Source organism: Anguilla rostrata, chromosome 17, assembly GCF_018555375.3.
Source record: "Anguilla rostrata isolate EN2019 chromosome 17, ASM1855537v3, whole genome shotgun sequence".
Taxonomy (NCBI): Eukaryota; Metazoa; Chordata; class Actinopteri; order Anguilliformes; family Anguillidae; genus Anguilla; species Anguilla rostrata.
The window spans coordinates 6703389-6725602 of NC_057949.1; the positions used below are offsets into that span (position 1 = coordinate 6703389).

The window sequence follows — 22214 nt, forward strand, 5'->3', positions numbered from 1 at the left end:
TGATTTGGAAGCGCCCTTGTGCTGACCTGTAAGAGGGCCCAGGGGAGGAGAGCGGAGCAAAGGGACCTACCCCAGCTGGCACAGCCAATCAAATTACACCAAAATTTTGAACCTGTGATGTTTTCTGGCAACCAGCCAGTAATCAAAATAAACCACTAGGAGACACCATGGAGCAGTAATACCAGCCTATGATTGTGTATTTCCACTGGAAATGGTAGTGTCAGCTAGGCAATAGCCCATATATCATGCAGAAGGATGATGAACATATTTAACTAGCTGGTTGTAGCACAAACTACTCTTTGACATATTTTGCCAACTGAACACATTCACGAGTAAAATGTATCAAGAGAAAAATAATAAATTGAGGCGTAGTGGTAGACTGTAAGCTCCTTGTCAGTAAATCGTTTTAGTTGTTTCAGCTATGGGTTTACTGTCCTGTGGCTCTGCACGAATTTCTCTGTGCCCGTCAATCGCGAGGTGAACTACAGCGACATCCGGTGCGGTCAAACACGCAAGCGAACGAAACCTCCCCTTTAAATAGCACTTATAAAACCAGTGGGAGTTTATTCGGAAGTTATTGCACAGCGCGGATTCAGTGACTTCTATTGCAGGGTTTATTTATTGTGCGTGTTATGAATAAACTCCGTCGGGGCAACGTCCCAATTGTTTCACCCACGGCGGTTTTCGGTGTAGGCAAGCAGAAACATTTGGGTTCACGGCAATTAAATGAGAGATACCAAGTTGTCTGATACATTGTTCCAGCAAGAAATCATTTTTAAAAAGACCCCGGTCAAAAATGTCAGCTTTTAGCTGTGTCTACCGTATAGGCGACAGGAGATTTTTTTTAAATTATTTTTTTATTTAATTTCCTGCTAGGATAAATGAAAACGCCAGTGGTGTTCAGTGGTACCATCTAACAAACTAAAAGAACAAGGATACACAAATATGGCTATTTGTACTTGCTATTTTGATTTTCAAAATGCACATTTTTTTCTGTTACCATGGCTTTTGGAGGAAAGAAAAATACCAGTTCACGTTTAAACTTCAGAACCCAATGAAAGAACAAACAATTCAGCCATATTGTTAAAAAAGGGGGGAAAAAAACATGGTTACACAGACTCTTCCCAAAGGCTGGGTTGTACTTCCAGAGACGCCAGTCTCAATAGCACAGGTGTCTGCTTCCCTGGACCTGGAGAGCCACTGTGTTGGCTGCTTTTCGATGTTGCTCAGCATGTAACTGACCAGTGAGAGCAGCTGATTACACAGTCAACTAACCTGACCTGGTTTCCCGAGTCTGGATTGGTTGCTGATATTAAAGGTGAAAAGAGTAACCAGGCACCACGTGAAGTATAGCCCTGCTGGCCCACAGTAGGCGATGCCTTTATAATCAGTGCTGGTAAAGACACAGTTAGACTGAGAGTCACTGCTTGCCTGCAGGTGGGCTGCCACTGTCCAAGGTGCTGAATGCTGCTGGGTCAGCAGAAAACAGCTGAATGGTATGGCAGTGGTCACATGCTTTGTTTAGCAGGGTGTCTGAAGTGTTTGTAGTGCTTTTTCCACATTTAAAAGTGTTCATTAAGCCACAAGAGAAAATGTGTTTACTTCCAGTCTTTTTCAGATATTATAACTATAAAATTAAAGCTACAATTTGCAGTGTGTCAGACAAGGTGAATTTGTTTTGCCTATATAACTATGGTCAGTTATATGCTTTACTGCATATAACTGATCATAGTTATATGCAGTAAAGGCAGTGCAAAAACCTAAAGTATTTGTTTTTTTTTTTACTTATAATAACTCTTAAAAATAAAGAATCAAGCAAAAAAAAAAAAAGCATAGTTAGTATAGTTAATTATCATTTTCAGTGTGTTCAAATCATATAACCCCATCCACATAGACTTATATTCCTAAATCATTCACATCTTTTGAGGTTCTACCATAACACCGTATTAGAAATACAACCAAAATACTGAACACAAAAATTTGGCAATAGGCTGACATGTTGATGTTGACCAAGAATTTAATGCTTTTCTGGCATCACATTATCAAGCTCTTATTTTGTAAGATAGTTTTGGCTGCCGCAGCAGAAGATGGCCCTATGAGTGTATGAGGTATCCTGGGCTGACCCAGTCGGTGAGGTTCGGGGGGCTGAGCCACGGGCCCAGTCGGTGAGGTTCGGGGGGCTGAGCCTGGGCCCAGTCGGTGAGGTTCAGGGAGCTGAGCCACGGGTCCAGTCGGTGAGGTTCGGGGGGCTGAGCCACGGGCCCAGTCGGTGAGGTTCGGGGGGCTGAGCCCTGGGCCCAGTCGGTGAGGTTCGGGGGGCTGAGCCCTGGGCCCAGTCGGTGAGGTTCGGGGGGCTGAGCCCCGGGCCCAGTCGGTGAGGTTCGGGGGGCTGAGCCTCGGGCCCAGTCGGTGAGGTTCGGGGGGCTGAGCCCTGGGCCCAGTCGGTGAGGTTCGGGGAGCTCACAGAGTGAGCTCTTTGATGGTGGAGAGCTCGGCGGTGGGGCTCCCCGGGCTGCGGGGGGCGGCGTACTCGGCGACGTTGGCCAGGTCGGCGACGGTGCAGCAGCTGAGCGCGCTCCGGAAGACCCCCATGTCCTGGATGCTGCCCCACTCGTTGGTATTCTGGTCGAAGTACTCGGCGTAGAAGGTGGTGCTGAAGCCATTGAAGCCGCCCACCACGAAGAGCCGGTCGTCCATCACCTCGATGCCGAAGTTGCTGCGGGCGATGATCATGTCAGGCATCTGGCGCCAGCTGTCGGCCAGCGGGTCGTAGGCCTCCACGCTCCGGAGCCGGCTGACCCCGTCGAAACCGCCCACCTGGGAGGAGTCAGAGGTCAAAGGTCACAGGTCACATGAGCAGTAGAAGGACAGAGAGGGAGGTAATTTTATTACTCTCGCACTATTGTTTCTCCAGACACCAATAAAACCCGCAAATCGTATGGTTCCGTCCAACAAGGAGGAGAGACATTGTTCCATCCAACAAGGAGGAGTGACACTGTTCCATCCAACAAGGAGGAGTGACACTGTTCCATCCAACAAGGAGGAGTGACACTGTTCCATCCAACAAGGAGGAGAGACACTGTTCCATTTAAGAAGGAGGAGTGATCCTGTTCCATCCAACAAGGAGAAGTGATACTGTTCCATCCAACAAGGAGGAGACACTGTTCCATCCAACAAGGAGGAGTGATACTGTTCCATCCAACAAGGAGGAGACACTGTTCCATCCAACAAGGAGGAGACACTGTTCCATCCAACAAGGAGGAGAGACACTATTCAGCGTTTTAACCTTCAAACGGCCAACAGGAAGTGTCCGTGGCCAAGCCTGAGGGCTGGTGTGGTGTTAGCCGTCTGTGAGGCGTGAGGGGGGACACTCACCACGTAAATCTCCTCTTTGTACGCCACCACGCCCAGCCCGCTGTGCCGACTCTTCATCGGGGTGATCAGGGTCCACTGGTTGGTGTGGGGGCTGTAGTACTCCGCCGTGCACAGGCAGTTCTCCCCGTTGAAGCCCCCACAGATGTACACCTGCACGAGGAAGAAAGCAGAGCCTGTTACAGGATTGTCCGCTGAAAATATAGGTGCCTCCCTGGTGGCATATACAGGTACTGCAGGCCAAATCAAATCTTGGTGGCTACCAAGCACTAGCTGTGGTTTTCAGGTTCTTTGCGGGCAATGCACAATTAGCTGTAGCACTTCCCTGGAGTGGTTCTGACAGAGGTGCCAGTGTAGTGTTGGTGTTAGTGACATTGATACTGTCAGTGCTAGTGTCAGAGGTAGTTTTAGTGTCAGTGTTTGTGCCAGTGTGTCAGTGTTAGTGTTAGTGTCAGTGTCAAGAGTCAGTGCTAGTTTTAGTGTCAGTGTCAGTGTCAGTGTCAGTGCTGGTGTCAGTGTCAGTGCTAGTTTTAGTGTCAGTGTCATTGTTAATGTCAGTGTCGGTGTCAGTATTAGTTTTAGTGACAGTGTCAGTGTTAGTGTCAGTGCTAGTTTTAGTGACAGTGACAGTGTCAAATGTCAGTGTTAGTGGCAGTGTTAATGTTAGTATCAGTGTTGTCAGTGCTAGTTTTACTGTCAGTGTTAGTGACAGTGTCAATGTTACTGTGTCAGAGTCAATTTTAGTGCTAGTGTCAGTGTTAGTGCTCGTTTTAGTGTCAGTGTTAGTATTAGTGTCAGTGTCAAGTGTCAGTGTTAGTGGCAGTGTTAATGTTAGTGTCAGTGTTGTCAGTGCTAGTTTTACTAGTATTAGTGTCAGTGTCAAGTGTCAGCGTTAGTGACAGTGTCAGTGTCAATGTTACTGTGTCAGAGTCAGTATCAGTGTCAGTGTCAGTGCTAGTGTCAGTGCTAGTATTGTGGTAGTTTTAGTGTCAGCATGTCAGTGTCAGTGCTAGTGTCAGTGCTAGTATCGTGGTAGTTTTAGTGTCAGTGTGTCAGTGTTAGTGTGTCAGTGCTAGTGTCAGTGTGCCTGTGTCTGTGTCAGTGTTAGTGTTAGTGTGTCAGTGCTAGTGTCAGTGTTAGTGTGTCAGTGCTAGTATCGTGGTAGTTTTAGTGTCAGTGTGTCAGTGTTAGTGTGTCAGTGCTAGTGTCAGTGTGCCTGTGTCTGTGTCAGTGCTAGTGTTAGTGTCAGTGTGTCAGTGCTAGTGTCAGTGTTAGTGTCAGTGTTCAGTGTCAGTGTCAGAGTTAGCATTAGTGTCAGTGTGCCAGTGTCAGTGTTCAGTGTCAGTGTCAGAGTCAGCATTAGTGTCAGTGTGCCAGTGTCAGTGTTCAGTGTCAGTGTCAGAGTCAGCATTAGTGTCAGTGTGCCAGTGTCAGTGTTCAGCGAGGCCGGTCCGTGGGGCTCAGGGGTCGCTGACCTTCCCGTCCAGCGTGGCGGCGCTGGCGTCGCTCCTCTGCTCGTTCATGGGCGGGATCAGGCTCCACTGGTTGGTGGCGGGTTCGTAGCGCTCGGCGGAGCTGAGGCGGGTGTAGCCGTCGAAGCCGCCCATGGCGTAGATGCAGCCGCGCAGGACGGTCACGCTCACGTAGCAGCGGCGCGAGTGCATGGGCGCCACCTTGTGCCAGCCGCGTGCCACGGGGTCGAACTTGCACACGGCGCTGAAGAACTCCACGGCGTCGTAGCCGCCCACGCAGTAGACGAAGCCGTCCAGGTAGACGGTGCCGTGGTAGGCCCGGGGGCTCTCCGTCTGCGCCACCGTCACCCAGCAGTTGGCCTGCGTGTCGTAGGACTCCACCACGCTGGTGGGCCTGTTCCCGCTCCAGCCCCCGATGGCCAGCAGGACCGCGTAGGGCAGGCGCGGGCGGCACAGGTTGCTATAGCAGCTGGTGCCCACAAAGTTTGTCTTTCGAAGGCTGCACATTGCCCTCAGGGTGTTTATGATGATGGGCTTGCACTCCTCATTGTCCTTCACCAACGCGTTGGTCTTCATGTTGTTCATGAAGTAGTCTGCGTTCATCAGGGCCATCCGGACCTGGTCAGAGGAACACAAGCCAGGACAGCAGACCTCTGTGTGAGCTGCAAGCGGGTCTTAGCTGGGGAAGCAGAACACTGAACACGAATCTGTTTTGACTCTTTGAGATGCTACTGAGGTGCTGGAATTTTATATCCACGAACGTAACGTGAAAAATAAATAAGAAGACATTTATGTGTATCTAAAGCCATTCACTTTGGAGAGCCGCATGCTGTGCTGGTGTCATTGATACTCAGAACTAACTGTTTAGTGAAGGGAGCGGCACAGTTTAACTCATCACACCTGGAGTCTTGGGTCTGAACTGGCTACTGATTTGCAGCTCTCCAAGGTGCACAGGTTATATTCAAAAACTACATTTTGGCGAATTTGCCTGCTTGTCCCTCGCTGGGGTACGAACAGGCTACCTTCGGGAGCAACCGAGGGAGGTGGGATTTGCGCTTGGTGGGCAGGTGCGCCGTCCAGCGCAGGACGGCGTCGAACACTCTGTCCTCCTGCTTGACGGTGAGGTCGTCCTTCTCGACGATGTCGCAGAGCTCGGGCAGCGTGAGCTCCAGGAACTCCGGGGAGGTCTGCCCGACCTCCTCGAAGTTCTGCAGGATGAAGCGGTACGCCGTGCGCCGAAGCTCGGGGCAGAAGTATATGTTGGTGAACCTCCAGATGCCGATGCAGTTGTGCGTGCACAGCTGGGCCTCCAGGAAGTCCGCGCAGGCCTGCACGACGCCCAGGACGCACAGCTGGTCCGCCGCCGGCAGCAGGCGCTCCACGTTGTCCTTGGTAACCACCACGGAGTGCGTGTAGGCGTACTCCACGATGATCTTCATCATCTCCGGCAGCACCCCGGGGATGCTGTACACCCTCTTTTGCGAGTTGTTGAAGTTGCCTGTGAACAGGGCACTATAGGGGTGTCACTTGCAGACAACTGAGTTCAAAGTGACTTTCTGCAAATACAACAAATGCAATGTAGAATGCACCCCATTCACTATAGCTGCAGATTTTAACTGGTCTTCTTTCAATGTCCTTCATGGTGGGTATGATAGGCTGCCTCCATCAAAAGAGACTAAAACAAGACCAGCAGCAGATGGCACCCTGATAGTCACTATTGAACAGTCATTGTCAAATCGTTGTGATATATTCCATGACCACCTCACGTTCAGATCGAATCCATGTATTACAAAAATGCCAGTTGTCCAAGATTTTATGCTTACGTTAATTGCAGCAAGGGTTCTAACACACCAAGAACAATTTTTACAAATCTCATGAAAAGGGTCGTATGAATCATAAAGCAAAACCAAACACAGCAGATAACAGCAGATTTTTCGAGAAAAAAATCCAAAATATAAGCGTGTTTATCCATGAGAGTAAAGCGACCAGTGGATTATGCATAACAGCTTTTCAGGCATTTTACCTGAATTGCAAACCTTACGAGATGGGCTTTGAAAGACTAAAATGCAACTCCTCACACATGCAAAGAAAATATTGCGTCTGTTTTCAGAAATGAAATATTTTGTTTCCTGTTCTCACCAAATATGACCCCATATATATACAACAACAAAAGCGCATAATATTACAGCGCATAATCATCGGTGCCGTCAATCGTTACTCACCGGAAGTAGGAACTACAAGCGCACAGGACAATCTTGTGGGCTTTCATAGTAAAGCCCTCCACGCGGATGACCACATCACAGAACCTGCCATCCAGTCGAAGTTTGTTGAGTATAGCGTAGTCCACGTGGGATTCATCATCCACTCCGTACTCCATCTTCGCTGAAGAGGACACGTCTCTCAACTCCACTCAGAAACCATGCCAGTTTAGCATTTCCAAGTATTTAGACGTGTGCAATCTGCCCTGTTCGTGGTTATATAGATATGGAGGTTCCCCACTTCTCTGACGTCCTTTCCTTTTGCTTTATGACGTCAGAACTCTCCGCCAGGAACTAAAATGATAGCTGAATAATGAGGTAACTTTTAAAATTCCGCGTTGCTGATTCAAAACCACTTTAGCAAAAGGACATTGACCTATCGCAAAGTTTCGACCTACTGTTACTAATGCTAATTCATCCTAAACTAACGCAACAGGTTTCAATATTTTTTTGGTGTTCAGCTCAACCATAGCGTCTAGAGGCCGTAAGTTTGTAATATGCAATGTTACAAAAATGTGCAAAACTAGCCTAACGCATGTAATGTAAAAGTGAGAAACGTCGCCAGCTGTCAATAAACATTGATGCAACTAATAATAATAGTTCCCGCACTGCATGACAAGTTCAACGTTATCGATGCATGAAATAAAAAAGTAAATATTGCCTACAATAATATTAAAATATTATTGCCTATATTATGCATTTCTTCATGTCAGATTTAGCTAGCTATGCATTATAAGCTACATTTTCATTGGTGTGGGACCAAATGAGTAGGGTAGACAATTTGTTACTATCGGTTTGTGTTACTATAACATTGGACAATTGTGCCATTTGTCAGACAACATCTTTGTCAGAATTAAAAATAAAGAGGGTTAATGAAAGTTCTGCCAGAATGTATCTGCTTTAAAGGGTGGTATCTATACACAAGTTATTAGCAGATTTTGATATTGTTATGAATTTACACAAAAGTTACATGCAAACACCAACAGGCTTGGAACAATAATTTGTTTTGCTAACATTAGCTTTGCCATTGGCAAGTTATAAATAAATTTGGGTGCATATGTCCAAATTCAAATTAAAGCGTTGCAGATATTTATACCCCCATTGCTGCTTAAACCTTTACGTCACATGACCATTATGACCAGCTCACGTATCACATTACATGACCGTTATGACCATTAGCTCACTTTGAAAAGCATAGAAAATTGTTCGTTTTGCAGAATTGAGCGAGTTATTTGCTAGCTCGATTTTGAATGAAATTAAGTATTCAGTTGACCGGAATGACCGTAGCAGGTTAAGCACTGTTTGTATAACGCGGGTGCATAAATCTCCAGCACTGGATGAAATACAGAGCGTAGACATATGATACAAGCGTCTGCTGAATTAATGTAACGTACTGGAACGTAGCCCATCATGGCTCACTAGCGACCCCCCTGGTCAATCGGCCGCACACATTCTGCATGTTAAAAGCTGCACAGCCGGCTCCAGGGACCGCGCTGTGAAAACAAGTTGCGGCGTGACGTCACATCATTTACGTATAGAGCAAGGTGACCGTCTAAGCTCTCCAGAATTGACAATGGGGATTGCACCTGCTTAATTTCCTTTTTTTTTCTTTTGAAGCAAAATATATTTTACATATATTTTACATTTTACATTTGTATGCTGTCATCAACAGGTGCAGAGGGTAGGAAACAGTGGGAGATTGTTCCAGTTCATTTGAATGATGGAATCTCAGAAACTTGAAGCCCAGATGCTACAACTGAAATAGTCTAATTGGGGGTAAAGGCAGAATAGTAAACAAAGTCGAGGCCAATTTCGTTTAAAAACTTTTTTTTAAAAATATGAATGTACCATGAAATAATGACAATTGAAATTCTTAAGCAATATTTTTTCTTGAAATGTTGAACACTAGATTTTCTTAAAAAAAACTTGAACACGTTGGCAAGTTAACTATTCGCGCTGACAACTCATTAGACCAATTTGAAGGCAGATATAGCAGTCTGCTGAGTAAAAACTACCAGCTTGTTAGAATTATGTAATGTATATAGATTGTATGTGTGTTGTTGGTTACAGTCGCACAGTACATATACCCTTTTAGTCCAGCTCCAATATCGGTCTTGTCGTGTGAGTACTGGGTTCTGTTTTTGAACGGTCACGTCACTTGCGTGTCTGTAGGCGCAATTGATTATGGCCACCGTAGTTGTAGCATCCTTCTATAAACAACTTTGAAAAAACTAGCACACGCTGCTTGGAGAAAAACACCTTTACCCACCGAATTCAAATAAACTTCGGCATGGTTAATCGCTCAGCACTATCGGCAACTCCAGTTCAAAGCCTTTAACTTCCACTTCACCCAAATTCCAGTACTGAAAAATCAAGTGAAAAGCATGTAAATAACTTGTATAAAATGGTCGATGAGCTAAATTTGAATAATGAGAAAACAATCCAAACTTTTAACATTTATTTTTATTTTTTTAAAATTACTTTGTTAATTATGTTTTTTTTGTACAGTTATTTTCTGTAACAACCCCTCCCCTCCTTTTACGCACCGAAACAGTTGAAACTATCTGTACAACAGGTTTGTAAAAAAAAAAAAAAAGAAAAAAAAAAGAAACAAAAAAACCATTCCACTTTCAGCAAAACCCTCGCGACTATCAATCTCTCCTCATCCGCACAGACAGCATTATTCATGTGACAGGATGGAAACGGGCGTCGCCTGAGACCGTCCCCATTTCTGTGTCCCCACTCCAGTAGCAATCCAGCATGTTTCACTGTAAACACACATCTACCATTCATATGATACTCCCAACAACCATCCAAGGACACATACGTGTGTGTGTGTGTGTGTTCCTGTGGAGTAACACATCAAGGCAGTTTGGTCCTTTATAAACAGCTGAACCCTGGTGCACTGAAAAGCTTAACAGATTTTAGGCTTGATTTTGCTTTCCGATCACATTCGACAGTCCTTTATAGATGAAATGGACGTTTGGCAAGTTGTACTGGAAAACGCAATACTTTAACCATCGAAGCAGTTATGAAAAACACAAACGTTGACATGGTCATGGGAAATATAAAATTAACCATAATTCCCACATTTTGACATTTCTTTAATTTTTTTTTTTGCTTTTTTATTATTTAGTTTTCACAACTATGCCATTACAGGAATGACTACGGTTGGATATGGCACAAAACGTGCTGGATTGGAGTGCGTGTTGCGAGACACACTGTACTGTACTCTATAAATATATTCATTTATATATACAGCTAAAATTTAAACTGTCCTGTACACAATTAATACTGGCTCTAAGATTCTACAACCCTGACAATGCACTGCCCATTATAATACCTATCCTGAGACTTGACAGGGAATGCTGGGCTTTGTAGTCCTAATAAACCCATTTTACAACACTCTGTCACAGTAATACCGCGCACACTCCCCATTTAGTGGTCAATATTGGCAATAACTTTAAAAAAGGAAAAAAAGAAAAAAAAAGAAAATGTAAAAACAATTAGTGTACAACATAAATATTACAACAACAATTGCAGTAGTAGTAATAATAGTAGTAGTAGTAATAATAATAATAATAATATCCAAAAAAAAGCTTCCTTTTTTAAAATCTGTTTGGGTTTCAATTATAATTAACATCAAAATTATTATTATTATTACTATATAAAATAGCGTTTAGTTAGTGTTTTTATATACACATATATAATAGTGATCATAAGTGTGAAATGGCGACTGACCTTTACTGTCACTTTTTCGGGTTTGTATGGATGTGTGTGTGTGTTCCTGCTGCGCGCATATCTGTGTGTGTGTACATGTGCGTACGCGCGCATGTGTGTGTGTGTGTGTGCGCGTGTACTGTTATGTACACAGATGCTGGCTGTACATTAACTTCATGCACTGAAATGCGACTCCCGTACGTACACACTTTAAATATACACACTCGGTCTGCTCGCAGCGGGGTGCGGGAAGGGGAGCTGGCCCCCCGCACCCAGGCCCCGCTCAGAGGGGGCGAACGGGTGCGGCTGGGAACGGACCATTTCGCTCCCCCAGCTGTGTGTACACACCGCCCCCCCCCGCCCCCCCAGCACACATTCACTGTTGGGCCAACAACACTTCAAAGGCTGCGGATGGAGCTGTAGTATGTGGGCTCGACCACTAGATGGCAGTGTAGTGTTTGACAAGTTTTTTTTTTCACCATTATTTCACATTCCGCAAGAAAATGTCGCTTTTATTCTGTCACTTACATCTTGCCTCTTTTTTTTCTTTCCTCACACATTTTCTCAATACATGAATTAACCATTATTATCATTAATAATGATACATTATTTTAGGCGTTTCAATTTTTTTTGTTGCATTATTTACATTATTACATTTCACTTTCATGGTTGCTCCCGCTTTCTCCTTCTGTTCGCCCCTTCTTCACATCCTGCTCTCTTCAGTCTCTCTTTCCCCTGCGAGGACTAATCCCTCCATCCAGAGAGCCTCCTAAAAAGACAACTCTCTCCCTCTCTCTGCGCTTTTAGCCTTCCGTACATCTCTAACACTAACACCTGTCCGTCCTCATCTCTGTCAACTCCCGTCCTCATATCAAACGCACCCGTGCCCCCCTCCCCTATCAAGAGTAGGGGAGATGCAAACCCCGCCCCCATTAAGAGTAGGGGAGATGCAAGCCCGCCCCGCCCACCCATTAAGAGTAGGAGAGGTGAAGCCCGCCTGGCCCCCCTCATTAAGAGTAGGAGAGGTGCAAGCCCGCCCCCTAAGAGTAGGAGAGGTGCATGCCTCGCCCTCATTAAGAGTAGGAGAGGTGTAAGCCCCGCCCCCAGCCCCGCCCTCATTAAGAGTAGGAGAGGTGTAAGCCCTGCCCCCAGCCCTGCCCTCATTAAGAGTAGGAGAGGTGCAAGCCCTGCCCCTGGTCCAGCCCTCATTAAGAGTAGGAGATACAAGCCCCGCCCTCATTAAGAGTAGGAGAGGTGCAAGCCCCGCCCCCAGCCCCATTAAGAGTAGGAGAGGTGTGAGCCTCGCCCCCAGCCCCGCCCTCATTAAAAGCATGAGAGATGCAAGCCCCATCCCTGGCCCCGCCCCCATTACGAGTAGGAGAGGTGCGAGCCCCGCCCCCGGCCCCGCCCTCATTACGAGTAGGAGAGGTGAGAGCCATTGGAAATGTGGGAGGTGACGGAGGTGCTCCTGCTGAGGCCGCCGTCGCCGCCCCCCGCCCCGCCCGGCCCGCCCCCGGACGCGGTCCTCCGGAGGGGCTGGGGGCTGTTCCTGAGCGCCATCAGGCTGGGGCCCCTCACCACCAGCCCGGGCCCCCCGCCGTAGCCCCCCTGGGAGGAGGACGAGGAGGAGGAGGAGGGCGGGGACGAGGACAGGGTGATGGGGGGCGGAGGCGGGGGCGGGGGCAGCAGCGCCAGCGACTGGGAGGAGCTGTGGGCGGAGAGGTGGTGGGCGTGGCCCGGGTGGGCCCCGCCCCAGTCGCGGTCCCGCTCGCGGTGCGGCTCGCGGTACAGCTGCGGCGTGCTCTGGTGGTGGTGGTGCTGGGGCAGGTAGTGGTGGTGGTGGTGGTGGTGGTGGGCGGCGGCGGCGGACGACGCAGAGGAGGAGGCGGAGGAGGAGGAGGAAGAGTGGGAGTGCATGCCGCTCTCGCGGCCCAGGCCGTGGGCGGAGCTGATGGACTCGGCCCGGCCGAAGGCCCCGCCCCCGCCCCCGCCCCCGCCGCCGCCGGCGCAGCTGTTCTGGCTCCGCCAGGAGGGCGGCGCCCCCGAGTTGTGCGGGTGCACGCCGTGGGTCCAGTGGCTGCCCGAGCGGGGCACGGGGCGCGAGGGCCAGCCCCCGACGACGGCGGCCGGCGGGTTGGGGTAGCCCTGGTTGAAGGCCTCCGCGGGGATGCCCGTCAGCGCCATGTTGCTGAAGCCCAGCCGCATGCTCTCCGAGTCGAAGGCCTCGATCTCCCGCGCCTGGCGCTCCAGCAGCGTGCGGATCCGCTCCGAGCGCTCGTTCTGCAGGGAGAGCATCTCCTCCTCGATCTGAGGGGGGAGGGGAAGAGGGGGGGGAGAGAGGGAGAGAGAGGGGGGTGAGAGAGGGAGAGGGAAACAGAGAGGGGGAGGAGAGAGAGGGGGGTGAGAGAGGCAGAGAGGGGGAGGGAGAGAGAGGGAAACAGAGAGAGGGGGGTGAGAGAGGGAGAAAGGGAGGAGGAGAGAGAGGGAAACAGAGAGGGGAGGGAGAGAGAGGGGGTGAGAGAGGGAGAAAGGGGGAGGGAGAGAGAGGGAAACAGAGAGGGGGAGGGAGAGAGAGGGGGGTGAGAGAGGGAGAAAGGGGGAGGGAGAGAGAGGGAAACAGAGAGAGGGGGAGGGAGAGAGAAGGAAAAAGAGAAGGGAGGAGAGAGAGGGAGGGAGGGATGGAGGGAGAGAGAGAGCGGCCACATGCGCGTTAGCTACGGGACACGCACATCGGGGCAGATGAGAAAGGGCCGAGGCAGTTATGACGTCACCTTACTGCTAAAACTCTGAGAGCTGCTCTGCCAATCACAGAGCCTGTGGCTCACAACCACCAGAACAACAGCAGTGGTGATTGGCGGACCCTTTCTGTCTGCACTTCCTGGCTGCCCGTGGGCATGAATGAGCATCACAGCTCTACCAGGAAGGCGACGTCACAGCTGTCCAGAGCCTGTTTTATTATTACTGCCCCTAATTCTGTATTCCACTTCTCTGGAAACGACACCCCATCTGTGCCTGTGTGCGCCACCCCTGTTCTTCTGCCCTGCCCACTGCCCCCCGTGTCCCACCCACTGCTCCCCTGTGCCCTACCCACTACCCATGTGCCCCGCCCACTACCCCCTGTGTCCCACCCACTGCCCCTGCCCCCTCTGACCCTCCGCTCCAGCAGTGCCCCGCCCGCCACCCTAGCCCCCTCTGACCCTCTGAACCCCATGCCCAGCCCACTGCCCCCCGTGTCCCGCCCCCCGCCCCCCATGCCCGCCCCTCTGACCCTCTGCTCCAGCAGGGCCCGGCGGATGGACACCCTCTGCTCCAGGTCCTTGGCCTCGCGCTCGTGCTGCGAGTCGGTGTGGATCTTGATCTTGCTCTGGTAGGCGTTCAGCAGCTCCAGCTCCTGCTGCAGCTGCATGCGCAGCACCTGGTACTCCGCCTCCTGCGTCTCGTCCAATCGCAGCTGGAGGGGGGCGGGGACAGAGGGGAGATCAGTACAGGTGCAGAGGATTCGGGTGGGTGTTAAAGGGGGTGATCTGCAGAACTATGCTCCCATCTCTCTCTTTGTATCAGACTACATGCTAATAGGTGCCAGTTAATCTGGGCACTAACACTGTAGTGTGGACTGAGAGAGTGAACATTAACACTGTAGTGTGGACTGAGAGAGTGGGCACTAACACTGTAGTGTGGACTGAGAGAGTGAACACTAACACTGTAGTGTGGACTGAGAGAGTGAGCACTAACACTGTAGTGTGGACTGAGAGAGTGAGCACTAACACTGTAGTGTGGACTGAGAGTGAACACTAACACTGTAGTGTGGACTGAGAGAGTGAGCACACACTGTAGTGTGGACTGAGAGTGAACACTAACACTGTAGTGTGGACTGAGAGAGTGAGCACTAACACTGTAGTGTGGACTGAGAGAGTGAGCACTAACACTGTAGTGTGGACTGAGAGAGTGAGCACTAACACTGTAGCGTGGACTGAGAGTGAACACTAACACTGTAGTGTGGACTGAGAGAGTGAGCACACACTGTAGTGTGGACTGAGAGTGAACACTAACACTGTAGTGTGGACTGAGAGAGTGAGCACTAACACTGTAGTGTGGACTGAGAGAGTGAGCACTAACACTGTAGTGTGGACTGAGAGAGTGAGCACTAACACTGTAGCGTGGACTGAGAGAATGAACACTAACACTGTAGCGTGGACTGAGAGAGTGGGCACTAACACTGTAGTGTGGACTGAGAGAGTGAGCACTAACACTGTAGTGTGGACTGAGAGAGTGGGCACTAACACTGTAGTGTGGACTGAGAGAGGGGCACTAACACTGTAGTGTGGACTGAGAGAGTGAGCACTAACACTGTGTGGACTGAGAGAGTGACACTAACACTGTAGTGTGGACTGAGAGAGTGACACTAACACTGTAGTGTGGACTGAGAGACGTGAGAGTCACTAACACTGTAGTGTGGACTGAGAGAGTGGCACTAACACTGTAGTGTGGACTGAGAGAGTGAGCACTAACACTGTAGTGTGGACTGAGAGAGTGAGCACTAACACTGTAGTGTGGACTGAGAGAGTGGACACTAACACTGTAGTGTGGACTGAGAGAGTGAACACTAACACTAGTGTGGACTGAGAGAGTGAGCACTAACACTGTAGTGTGGACTGAGAGAGTGAGCACTAACACTGTAGTGTGGACTGAGAGAGTGGGCACTAACACTGTAGTGTGGACTGAGAGAGTGGGCACTAACACTGTAGTGTGGACTGAGAGAGTGGGCACTAACACTGTAGTGTGGACTGAGAGAGTGGACACACTAACACTGTAGTGTGGACTGAGAGAGTGAACACTAACACTGTAGGTGTGACGAACACTGAGAGAGTGAGCACTAACACTGTAGTGTGGACTGAGAGAGTGGGCACTAACACTGTAGTGTGGACTGAGAGAGTGGGCACTAACACTGTAGTGTGGACTGAGAGAGTGAGCACTAACACTGTAGTGTGGACTGAGAGAGTGAACACTAACACTGTAGTGTGGACTGAGAGAGTGAGCACTAACACTGTAGTGTGGACTGAGAGAGTGAGCACTAACACTGTAGTGTGGACTGAGAGAGTGGGCACTAACACTGTAGTGTGGACTGAGAGAGTGGGCACTAACACTGTAGTGTGGACTGAGAGAGTGGGCACTAGCGATATGAAGGAAATCCTTTTAAAAATAGTGAATTGGACCCAAGTCAGATGATATAAGTCAGTTACAGAGCTTTCACAGCATTTAAAGAGGCCAGTCCAGGAAGCAGCCGTGGATTATGGGTCCACGCGTCGGCCATTTCGTGCCGCTCTCCCAACTGACATCCGAGCGGCGACTCGAAAGCGAGGGCTCGGGGCCCCCCCCCGGGCCCCCCTCTGGTCCCCCCCGCCCCTCCACGGTGCGTGAGAAAGCAGACAGAGGGTCTCTCCTTGCCTTACTCACAGCCTGTGTGGACAGCATGTCGTTGATGGAGTGGTCGTACTGCTCGGCCAGCGTGGCCAGCTTGCGCGTCTGCTCCTCCTTCAGCCGCTTGAGCACGGCCTTGTGGTCCGCCTTGGGCGTGGTCTCCAGCAGGTGGTTCCGCAGGGCCTTGTACTGCCGCGTCTGGATCTTGCACGTGTCCTGGAACTGCCGCTTGATCTGCAGCTCTTTGGACTGAAGCCACAGCAAAACACAGCGGCGTCCCTTAGCAACGGGGGCTGGGGTTCAACTGTGGGCATGTGTGTGTGTGTGTGAGAGTGTGTGTGTGTGAGAGAGTGTGTGTGTGTGTGTTTCTGTGAGTTTGCGTGTGTGTGAGTTTGCGTGCGTGTGTATGTGTGTGAGTGAGTGTGTGTGTGAGAGAGAGTGTGTGTGTATGTGTGTGTGTATGTGAGTGTGTGTGTGTCTGTTTAAGTGTGTACGAGAGGGTGTGTGTGTGTGTGTAAGTGTGTGTGAGAGTGTCTGTGTGAGTGAATGTGTGTGTGTGTGTTTGTGAGTGTGTGTGAGTGAGTGTGTGTGAATGAGTGAGTGAGTGAGTGAGTGTGTGTGTGTGTGTGTGTGTGTGTGTGTGTGAGTGTGTGTTGTGTGTGTATGTGAGTGTGTGTGTGTGAGTGTGTGTGTGTCTGTTTAAGTGTGTACGAGAGGGTGTGTGTGTGTGTGTGTAAGTGTGTGAGAGTGTCTGTGTGAGTGATGTGTGTGTGTGTGTTGTGAGTGTGTGTGAGTGATGTGTGTGAATGAGTGAGTGAGTGAGTGAGTGTGTGTGTGTGTGTGTGTGTGTGTGTGTGTGAGAATGCGAGTGAGTGTGTGTGTGTGTATGAGCATGTGAATGCGAGTGAGTGAGTGTGTGTGAGAGTGTCTGTGTGAGTGAGTGTGTGTGGGTGTGTATGTACGTGTGAGTGAGTGAGTGTGAGTGAGTGTGTGTGTGTGTGAGAGTGTCTGTGTGAGTGAGTGAGTGTGTGTGGGTGTGTATGTGCGTGTGAGTGAGTGTGTGTGTTTGTGAGTGCGTGTGTGAGTGTGTGTGTGTGAATGCGAGTGAGTGTGTGTGTGTGTGTGTGTGTGAATGCGAGTGAGTGTGTGACTGTGTGTGTGCACGCGTGCAGAGAACTGCCAGGCAGTGTGGTACTAACTTCCCTGTTCTGTACAAGCAAACCAAAACATTGCACATGAATAGGAGAGCCTTCCACATTACAAATAATCCGCTTATAAAGAGCAGGTTTCAACCGCATTGTTTTCCGTTGCCCATGTATGGATAACGGGATTCTTAAGGGCCCAGAGTGCCCCCTAGTGGTAAACACTGTCACTGCTGACGAGAGTGAATCACGTCATCATTCCTAGATGCAAAAACCGTGTTACTCTTTGTTTTATAAGGGAGTGTAGCTGGGCGCAGTGCGATACTATCAAACGGACATTCACGTGGCTTCGTCTTCTGTGGACCAATCACAGCCTCCATGCAATTGTCTCAGCCAATCACCTTGTTACTGCTGAACACAAACACACCGTTCCACCAGACAGGAAATACCGGTCTCATAACATGTGTCAAATAAAGAATACACAGTATTATTTTCCTAGAACTGAATTGGATTACAAGTACTTCACATTGCCAAAAGTATGTGGGTACCATTTCTAAGTAGTGGTTTCAGCTATTTCAGCCACGCCCGTTGCTAACAGGCGCATTAAATCAAGCATACAGCCACGCAATCTCCATAGAGAAACACTGGCAGTTAGAATAGGTCGTACCGAAGAGCTCAGTGACTTTCAACGTGGTACAACGTCGCAGGATGCCACCTTTCCAGCAAGTTAGTTTGTCAGATTACTGCCCTGCTAGAGCTGCCCCAGTCAACTGTAAGTGCTGTTATTGTGGAAGTGGAAATGTATAGGAGCAACAACAGCTCAGCCGCGAAGCGGTGGGCCGCACAGGCTCACAGAGCGGGACCGGCCGAGTGCTGAAGCGTGTAGCGCGTAAAAATCATCTGCCCTCGTTCGCGACGCTCACTACAGGGTTCCAAACTACCTCCGGAAACTACGTCAGCACAAAGAACAGCTCGTCAAAAGAGCTTCGTGAAACAGGTCTCCACGGTCGAGCAGCAGCTCACAAACCCAAGATCACCACGCGCAATGGCAAGCGTCCGAGGGGGGTGGTGTAAAGCACACAGCCATTGGACTCCGGAGCAGCGGAAACGCGTTCTCTGGAGCGATGAGCAACGCTTCAATATCCGGCAGCCTGAGAGATGAATCTGGGCTTGGCGGAATGCATATTACCAACTGTTGCTGGCCCGAACCGTGTCAAATGTAAAGTCTGACGGAGGAGGAATAACTGCCTTGGGCTGGTTTTTCATGGTTAGGGCTAGGTCCCCTTTGTTCCAGTCTAGGGACGTCTTAATGCTACAGCACACAGTGACATTCTAGAGAATTAGCGGCAGCTTTGTGTCAACAGCTTGTGGACGGCCCTTCTCTGTTTCAGCATGACAGTGCCGCCATGCGCAAAGCGAGGTCCACAAAGCAATGGTTCGCCGAGTTCGGCGGGGAAGAATTTGGGCAGGCCCGCACAAGGGGCCTCCTGACCTCAAACCCATCAAACGCCGAGCCAGGCCTTGCGCCCAACGTCAGCGCCCGACCTCACTAACGCCCTCTTGTGGCTGAATGGAAGCGAATCCCGACGGCCATGTTCCAAAATCTACTGAAAAGCCTTCCAAGAAGAGCAGAGGGTGTTATACCAGCGGGGGGGGGGGGGCAACTCCACATTAACGGCCATGGTTTCGGAATGAGATGTTCAACAAGCACATACGGGCGTGATGTTCAGGTGTCCACACACTTTTTGGGAAGACGGTGTGTTTTCACAGTACTTGGATATGACGAGAACTGGCGTAGCAGAAATGGCAAATGGTAAATGGACTGCATTTATATAGCGCTTTTACCCAAAGCGCTTTACAATTGATGCCTCTCATTCGCCAGAGCAGTTAGGGGTTAGGTGTCTTGCTCAAGGACACTTCGACACACCCAGGGTGGGGTTTGAACCGGCAACCCTCCGACTGCCAGACAATCGGTCTTACCTCCTGAGCTATGTCGCTAAATCTTGCTTACACGGTCAGCCATCATGAAAAGCTGTACGAATATACCGTACGCAATAAGAAACTGATGAATGCATCAGAGCTGTGGCCTTCAGACTGGTGTTGGTGAGGAATGTGTCTGGAGTTCACTACGTACAGAGTTCACTCATGTACACAGACTAGCCGGGAGAGAGAGAGATTAATGCTGGCGCTGTCACGCCAAATTTGATCCGGGCTTAAAAAATGATCCGGCTGAGGTATTGACATTCTAAAACCATTGTGACGTACTCAGTTTCGTCGCAGCGTCCGTTGCTATGCCGACGCTGCCAGCCTTGCTACATTCTGTGGCGATAAAAATTCTAAGACGGCTCAGCAATTTCTCTGGTTTAATGGGTTACTTTCCAGCCTGAAATGCGATCGTATCATAAACGGATACGCGTGTCATCTGACTTGCAAGTAGTTGGCCGTCTCCCTGAACATGAATTAAATGTTTTTAACAGAAAATAATAATTATAAATGTGATATTATCCACGGAAATAGCTATACAAAAAGGCAAAATGAACGTGATCGCTGTTGTAGACGTCAGAAGGAAATGTCACTGACAAAAATTGTTTTTTAAAGTTGGCTCTCTTTGCAGTGGTTTGGGCTGGAAACGAGCTGTAAGAGCGGAACAAGCCCCCGAAGCGAAGCACAACACTGCCTACTGATTGTAGATGAGATTTCTGCGAGGTTGCTTTCCGTAGAGGGTTTCAGCTGCGTGCTCCTGTGTTCCTGAAAATGCTGTAGCGGTGGCTAGCTATAAGTGCATATCGGCGTATGAGTGCAGTGGGCGTTGTGTTGCTCTTCCAGCCCCACCCCGAGGATCCTCCCCTCCACCGAGGCCCCTCCCCCCTTTCTGGAAGCCCCGCCCAGCCCGACGCCCTCCCCACCCCCCCCCAAGGCCCCCCCTCCACGAGGCCCCTCCCACCCCACCCCCAAGGCCCCTCCCCCTCCATGAGGCCCCTCCCCCATCAGCCCCCCCTCAGCCCCACCCCACCCCCTCACCTTCAGGCTCTTGGGCTGCTGCCGCACCTCCACGGCGTGCTTCTGCCGCAGCTCCTGCTCGCGGCGCTTGTTGTACTCCAGCTGGTTGGTGAGCTCGGTCTGGTGCTGCGTGCGGATCAGGTCGGCCCGCGTGCGCTGCACCGAGGCCAGCTGCCGGAACTCCAGCTCCTGGGTGGACTCGTGGTGCCGCAGCAGCATGGCGCACTCCAGGTCCTTCTGCGTCTGCTTCTTATTCAGGTCCTGGGAGAGGGGAGGGGAGGGGGAGGAGAGGGGGGCAGAGATGAGCGGTTAGTGGAAGATAAATGAAGGGAGAGAGAGAGAGAGAGAGGGATGGGGAGAGAAAGGTACAAGGGAAGAAAAGGACAGAAAGAGAAACAGAGATAGAGAGGGACAGGGGGAGAGGACAGAGAAATGGAGAGAGAGAGAGAGGGACGGGGAGATGACAGAGACGGAAGGACAGAGAGAAAGACGGGGAGAGAGAGGGAGGGATGGAGGTAGAAAAGCAGACGGAGGTAGAGAGGGAGAGATGGAGGTAGAAAGGAAGAGAGGGAGAGATGGAGGTAGAAAGGGAGACAGGGAGGTAGAGATGGAGGTAGAAAGGAAGAGAGGGAGGTAGAAAGGGAGACAGGGAGATAGAGAGGGAGAGATGGAGGTAGAGATGGAGTTAGAGAGGGAGAGATGGAGGTAGAGATGGAGTTAGAAAGGAAGAGAGGGAGGTAAAAAGGGAGACAGGGAGGTAGAGATGGAGATAGAGAGGGAGAGATGGAGGTAGAGATGGAGTTAGAAAGGAAGAGAGGGAGGTAAAAAGGGAGACAGGGAGATAGAGAGGGAGAGATGGAGGTAGAGATGGAGTTAGAGAGGGAGAGATGGAGGTAGAGATGGAGTTAGAAAGGAAGAGAGGGAGGTAAAAAGGGAGACAGGGAGGTAGAGATGGAGATAGAGAGGGAGAGATGGAGGTAGAGATGGAGTTAGAAAGGAAGAGAGGGAGGTAAAAAGGGAGACAGGGAGATAGAGAGGGAGAGATGGAGGTAGAAAGGCAGAGAGAGGGCGAGAGATGGAGGAAGAGATGCAGAGAGAGGGAGAGATGAAGTTAGAGAGGCTGAAAGAGGGAGAGATGGAGGTAAAGAGGCAGATAGAGAGGCAGAGATGGAGGTAAAGAGGCAGATAGAGAGGCAGAGATGGAGGTAAAGAGGCAGATAGAGAGGCAGAGAGGCAGAGATGGAGGTAAAGAGGCAGATAGAGAGGCAGAGATGGAGGTAAAGAGGCAGATAGAGAGGCAGAGATGGAGGTAAAGAGGCAGATAGAGAGGCAGAGATGGAGGTAAAGAGGCAGATAGAGAGGCAGAGAGGTAGAGATGAGGTAAAGAGGCAGATAGAGAGGCAGAGATGGAGGCAAAGAGGCAGATAGAGAGGCAGAGATGGAGGTAAAGAGGCAGACAGAGGCAGAGAGGCAGAGATGGAGGTAAAGAGTCAGATAGAGAGGCAGAGATGGAGGTAAAGAGGCAGATAGAGAGGCAGAGATGGAGGTAAAGAGTCAGATAGAGAGGCAGAGAGGCAGAGATGGAGGTAAAGAGGCAGATAGAGAGGCAGAGAGGCAGAGATGGAGGTAAAGAGTCAGATAGAGAGGCAGAGATGGAGGTAAAGAGGCAGATAGAGAGGCAGAGATGGAGGTAAAGAGGCAGATAGAGAGTGAGAGGCAGGATGGGAGAGGCAAGAGGATGCGAGATGAGTAAAGAGTCAGATAGAGAGGCTTAGAGAGGCAGAGGATGGACGAGAGGAGGTAAAGAGGCAGATAGAGAGGCTGAGAGGGAG

General features: G+C 50.0%; 2 protein-coding genes across 2 annotated transcripts in view; both read right to left on the reverse strand.

Annotated features, from left to right (window-relative positions):
* Positions 1-560: 560 nt before the first annotated feature.
* LOC135243758 (kelch-like protein 10) lies at positions 561-7415 on the reverse strand. Its single transcript, XM_064315778.1, has 5 exons — positions 7067-7415; positions 5867-6356; positions 4848-5462; positions 3376-3525; positions 561-2817 (listed from the first exon to the last, which is right to left on the reverse strand). Exons 1-5 carry the CDS (start codon positions 7219-7221, stop codon positions 2461-2463), a joined length of 1767 nt encoding a protein of 588 aa, XP_064171848.1. The 5' UTR covers positions 7222-7415; the 3' UTR covers positions 561-2460.
* A 4774-nt stretch (positions 7416-12189) lies between these two features.
* The window catches only part of LOC135243835 (serine/threonine-protein kinase TAO2-like), a 29551-nt gene continuing 19526 nt past the window's right edge, over positions 12190-22214 (reverse strand). Inside the window, 4 exon segments of the mRNA XM_064315907.1 lie at positions 12190-13129; positions 14091-14273; positions 16277-16489; positions 20404-20643. Of these exon segments, the coding sequence (XP_064171977.1) occupies positions 12236-13129; positions 14091-14273; positions 16277-16489; positions 20404-20643 (1530 nt within the window). The 3' untranslated portion in view covers positions 12190-12235.

Bases quoted from the DNA above. Each gene is read 5' to 3' on its own strand.
- LOC135243758 (XM_064315778.1), bottom strand. From the start codon at position 7,221: ATGGAGTACGGAGTGGATGATGAATCCCACGTGGACTACGCTATACTC. The intron at 3,526-4,847 runs GTCAGCGACCCC...TTCCTCGTGCAG, and splicing joins CCGCCACGCTGGACGGGAAG to GTGTACATCTGTGGGGGCTT. The intron at 2,818-3,375 runs GTGAGTGTCCCC...GACTCCTCCCAG, and splicing joins ACAAAGAGGAGATTTACGTG to GTGGGCGGTTTCGACGGGGT.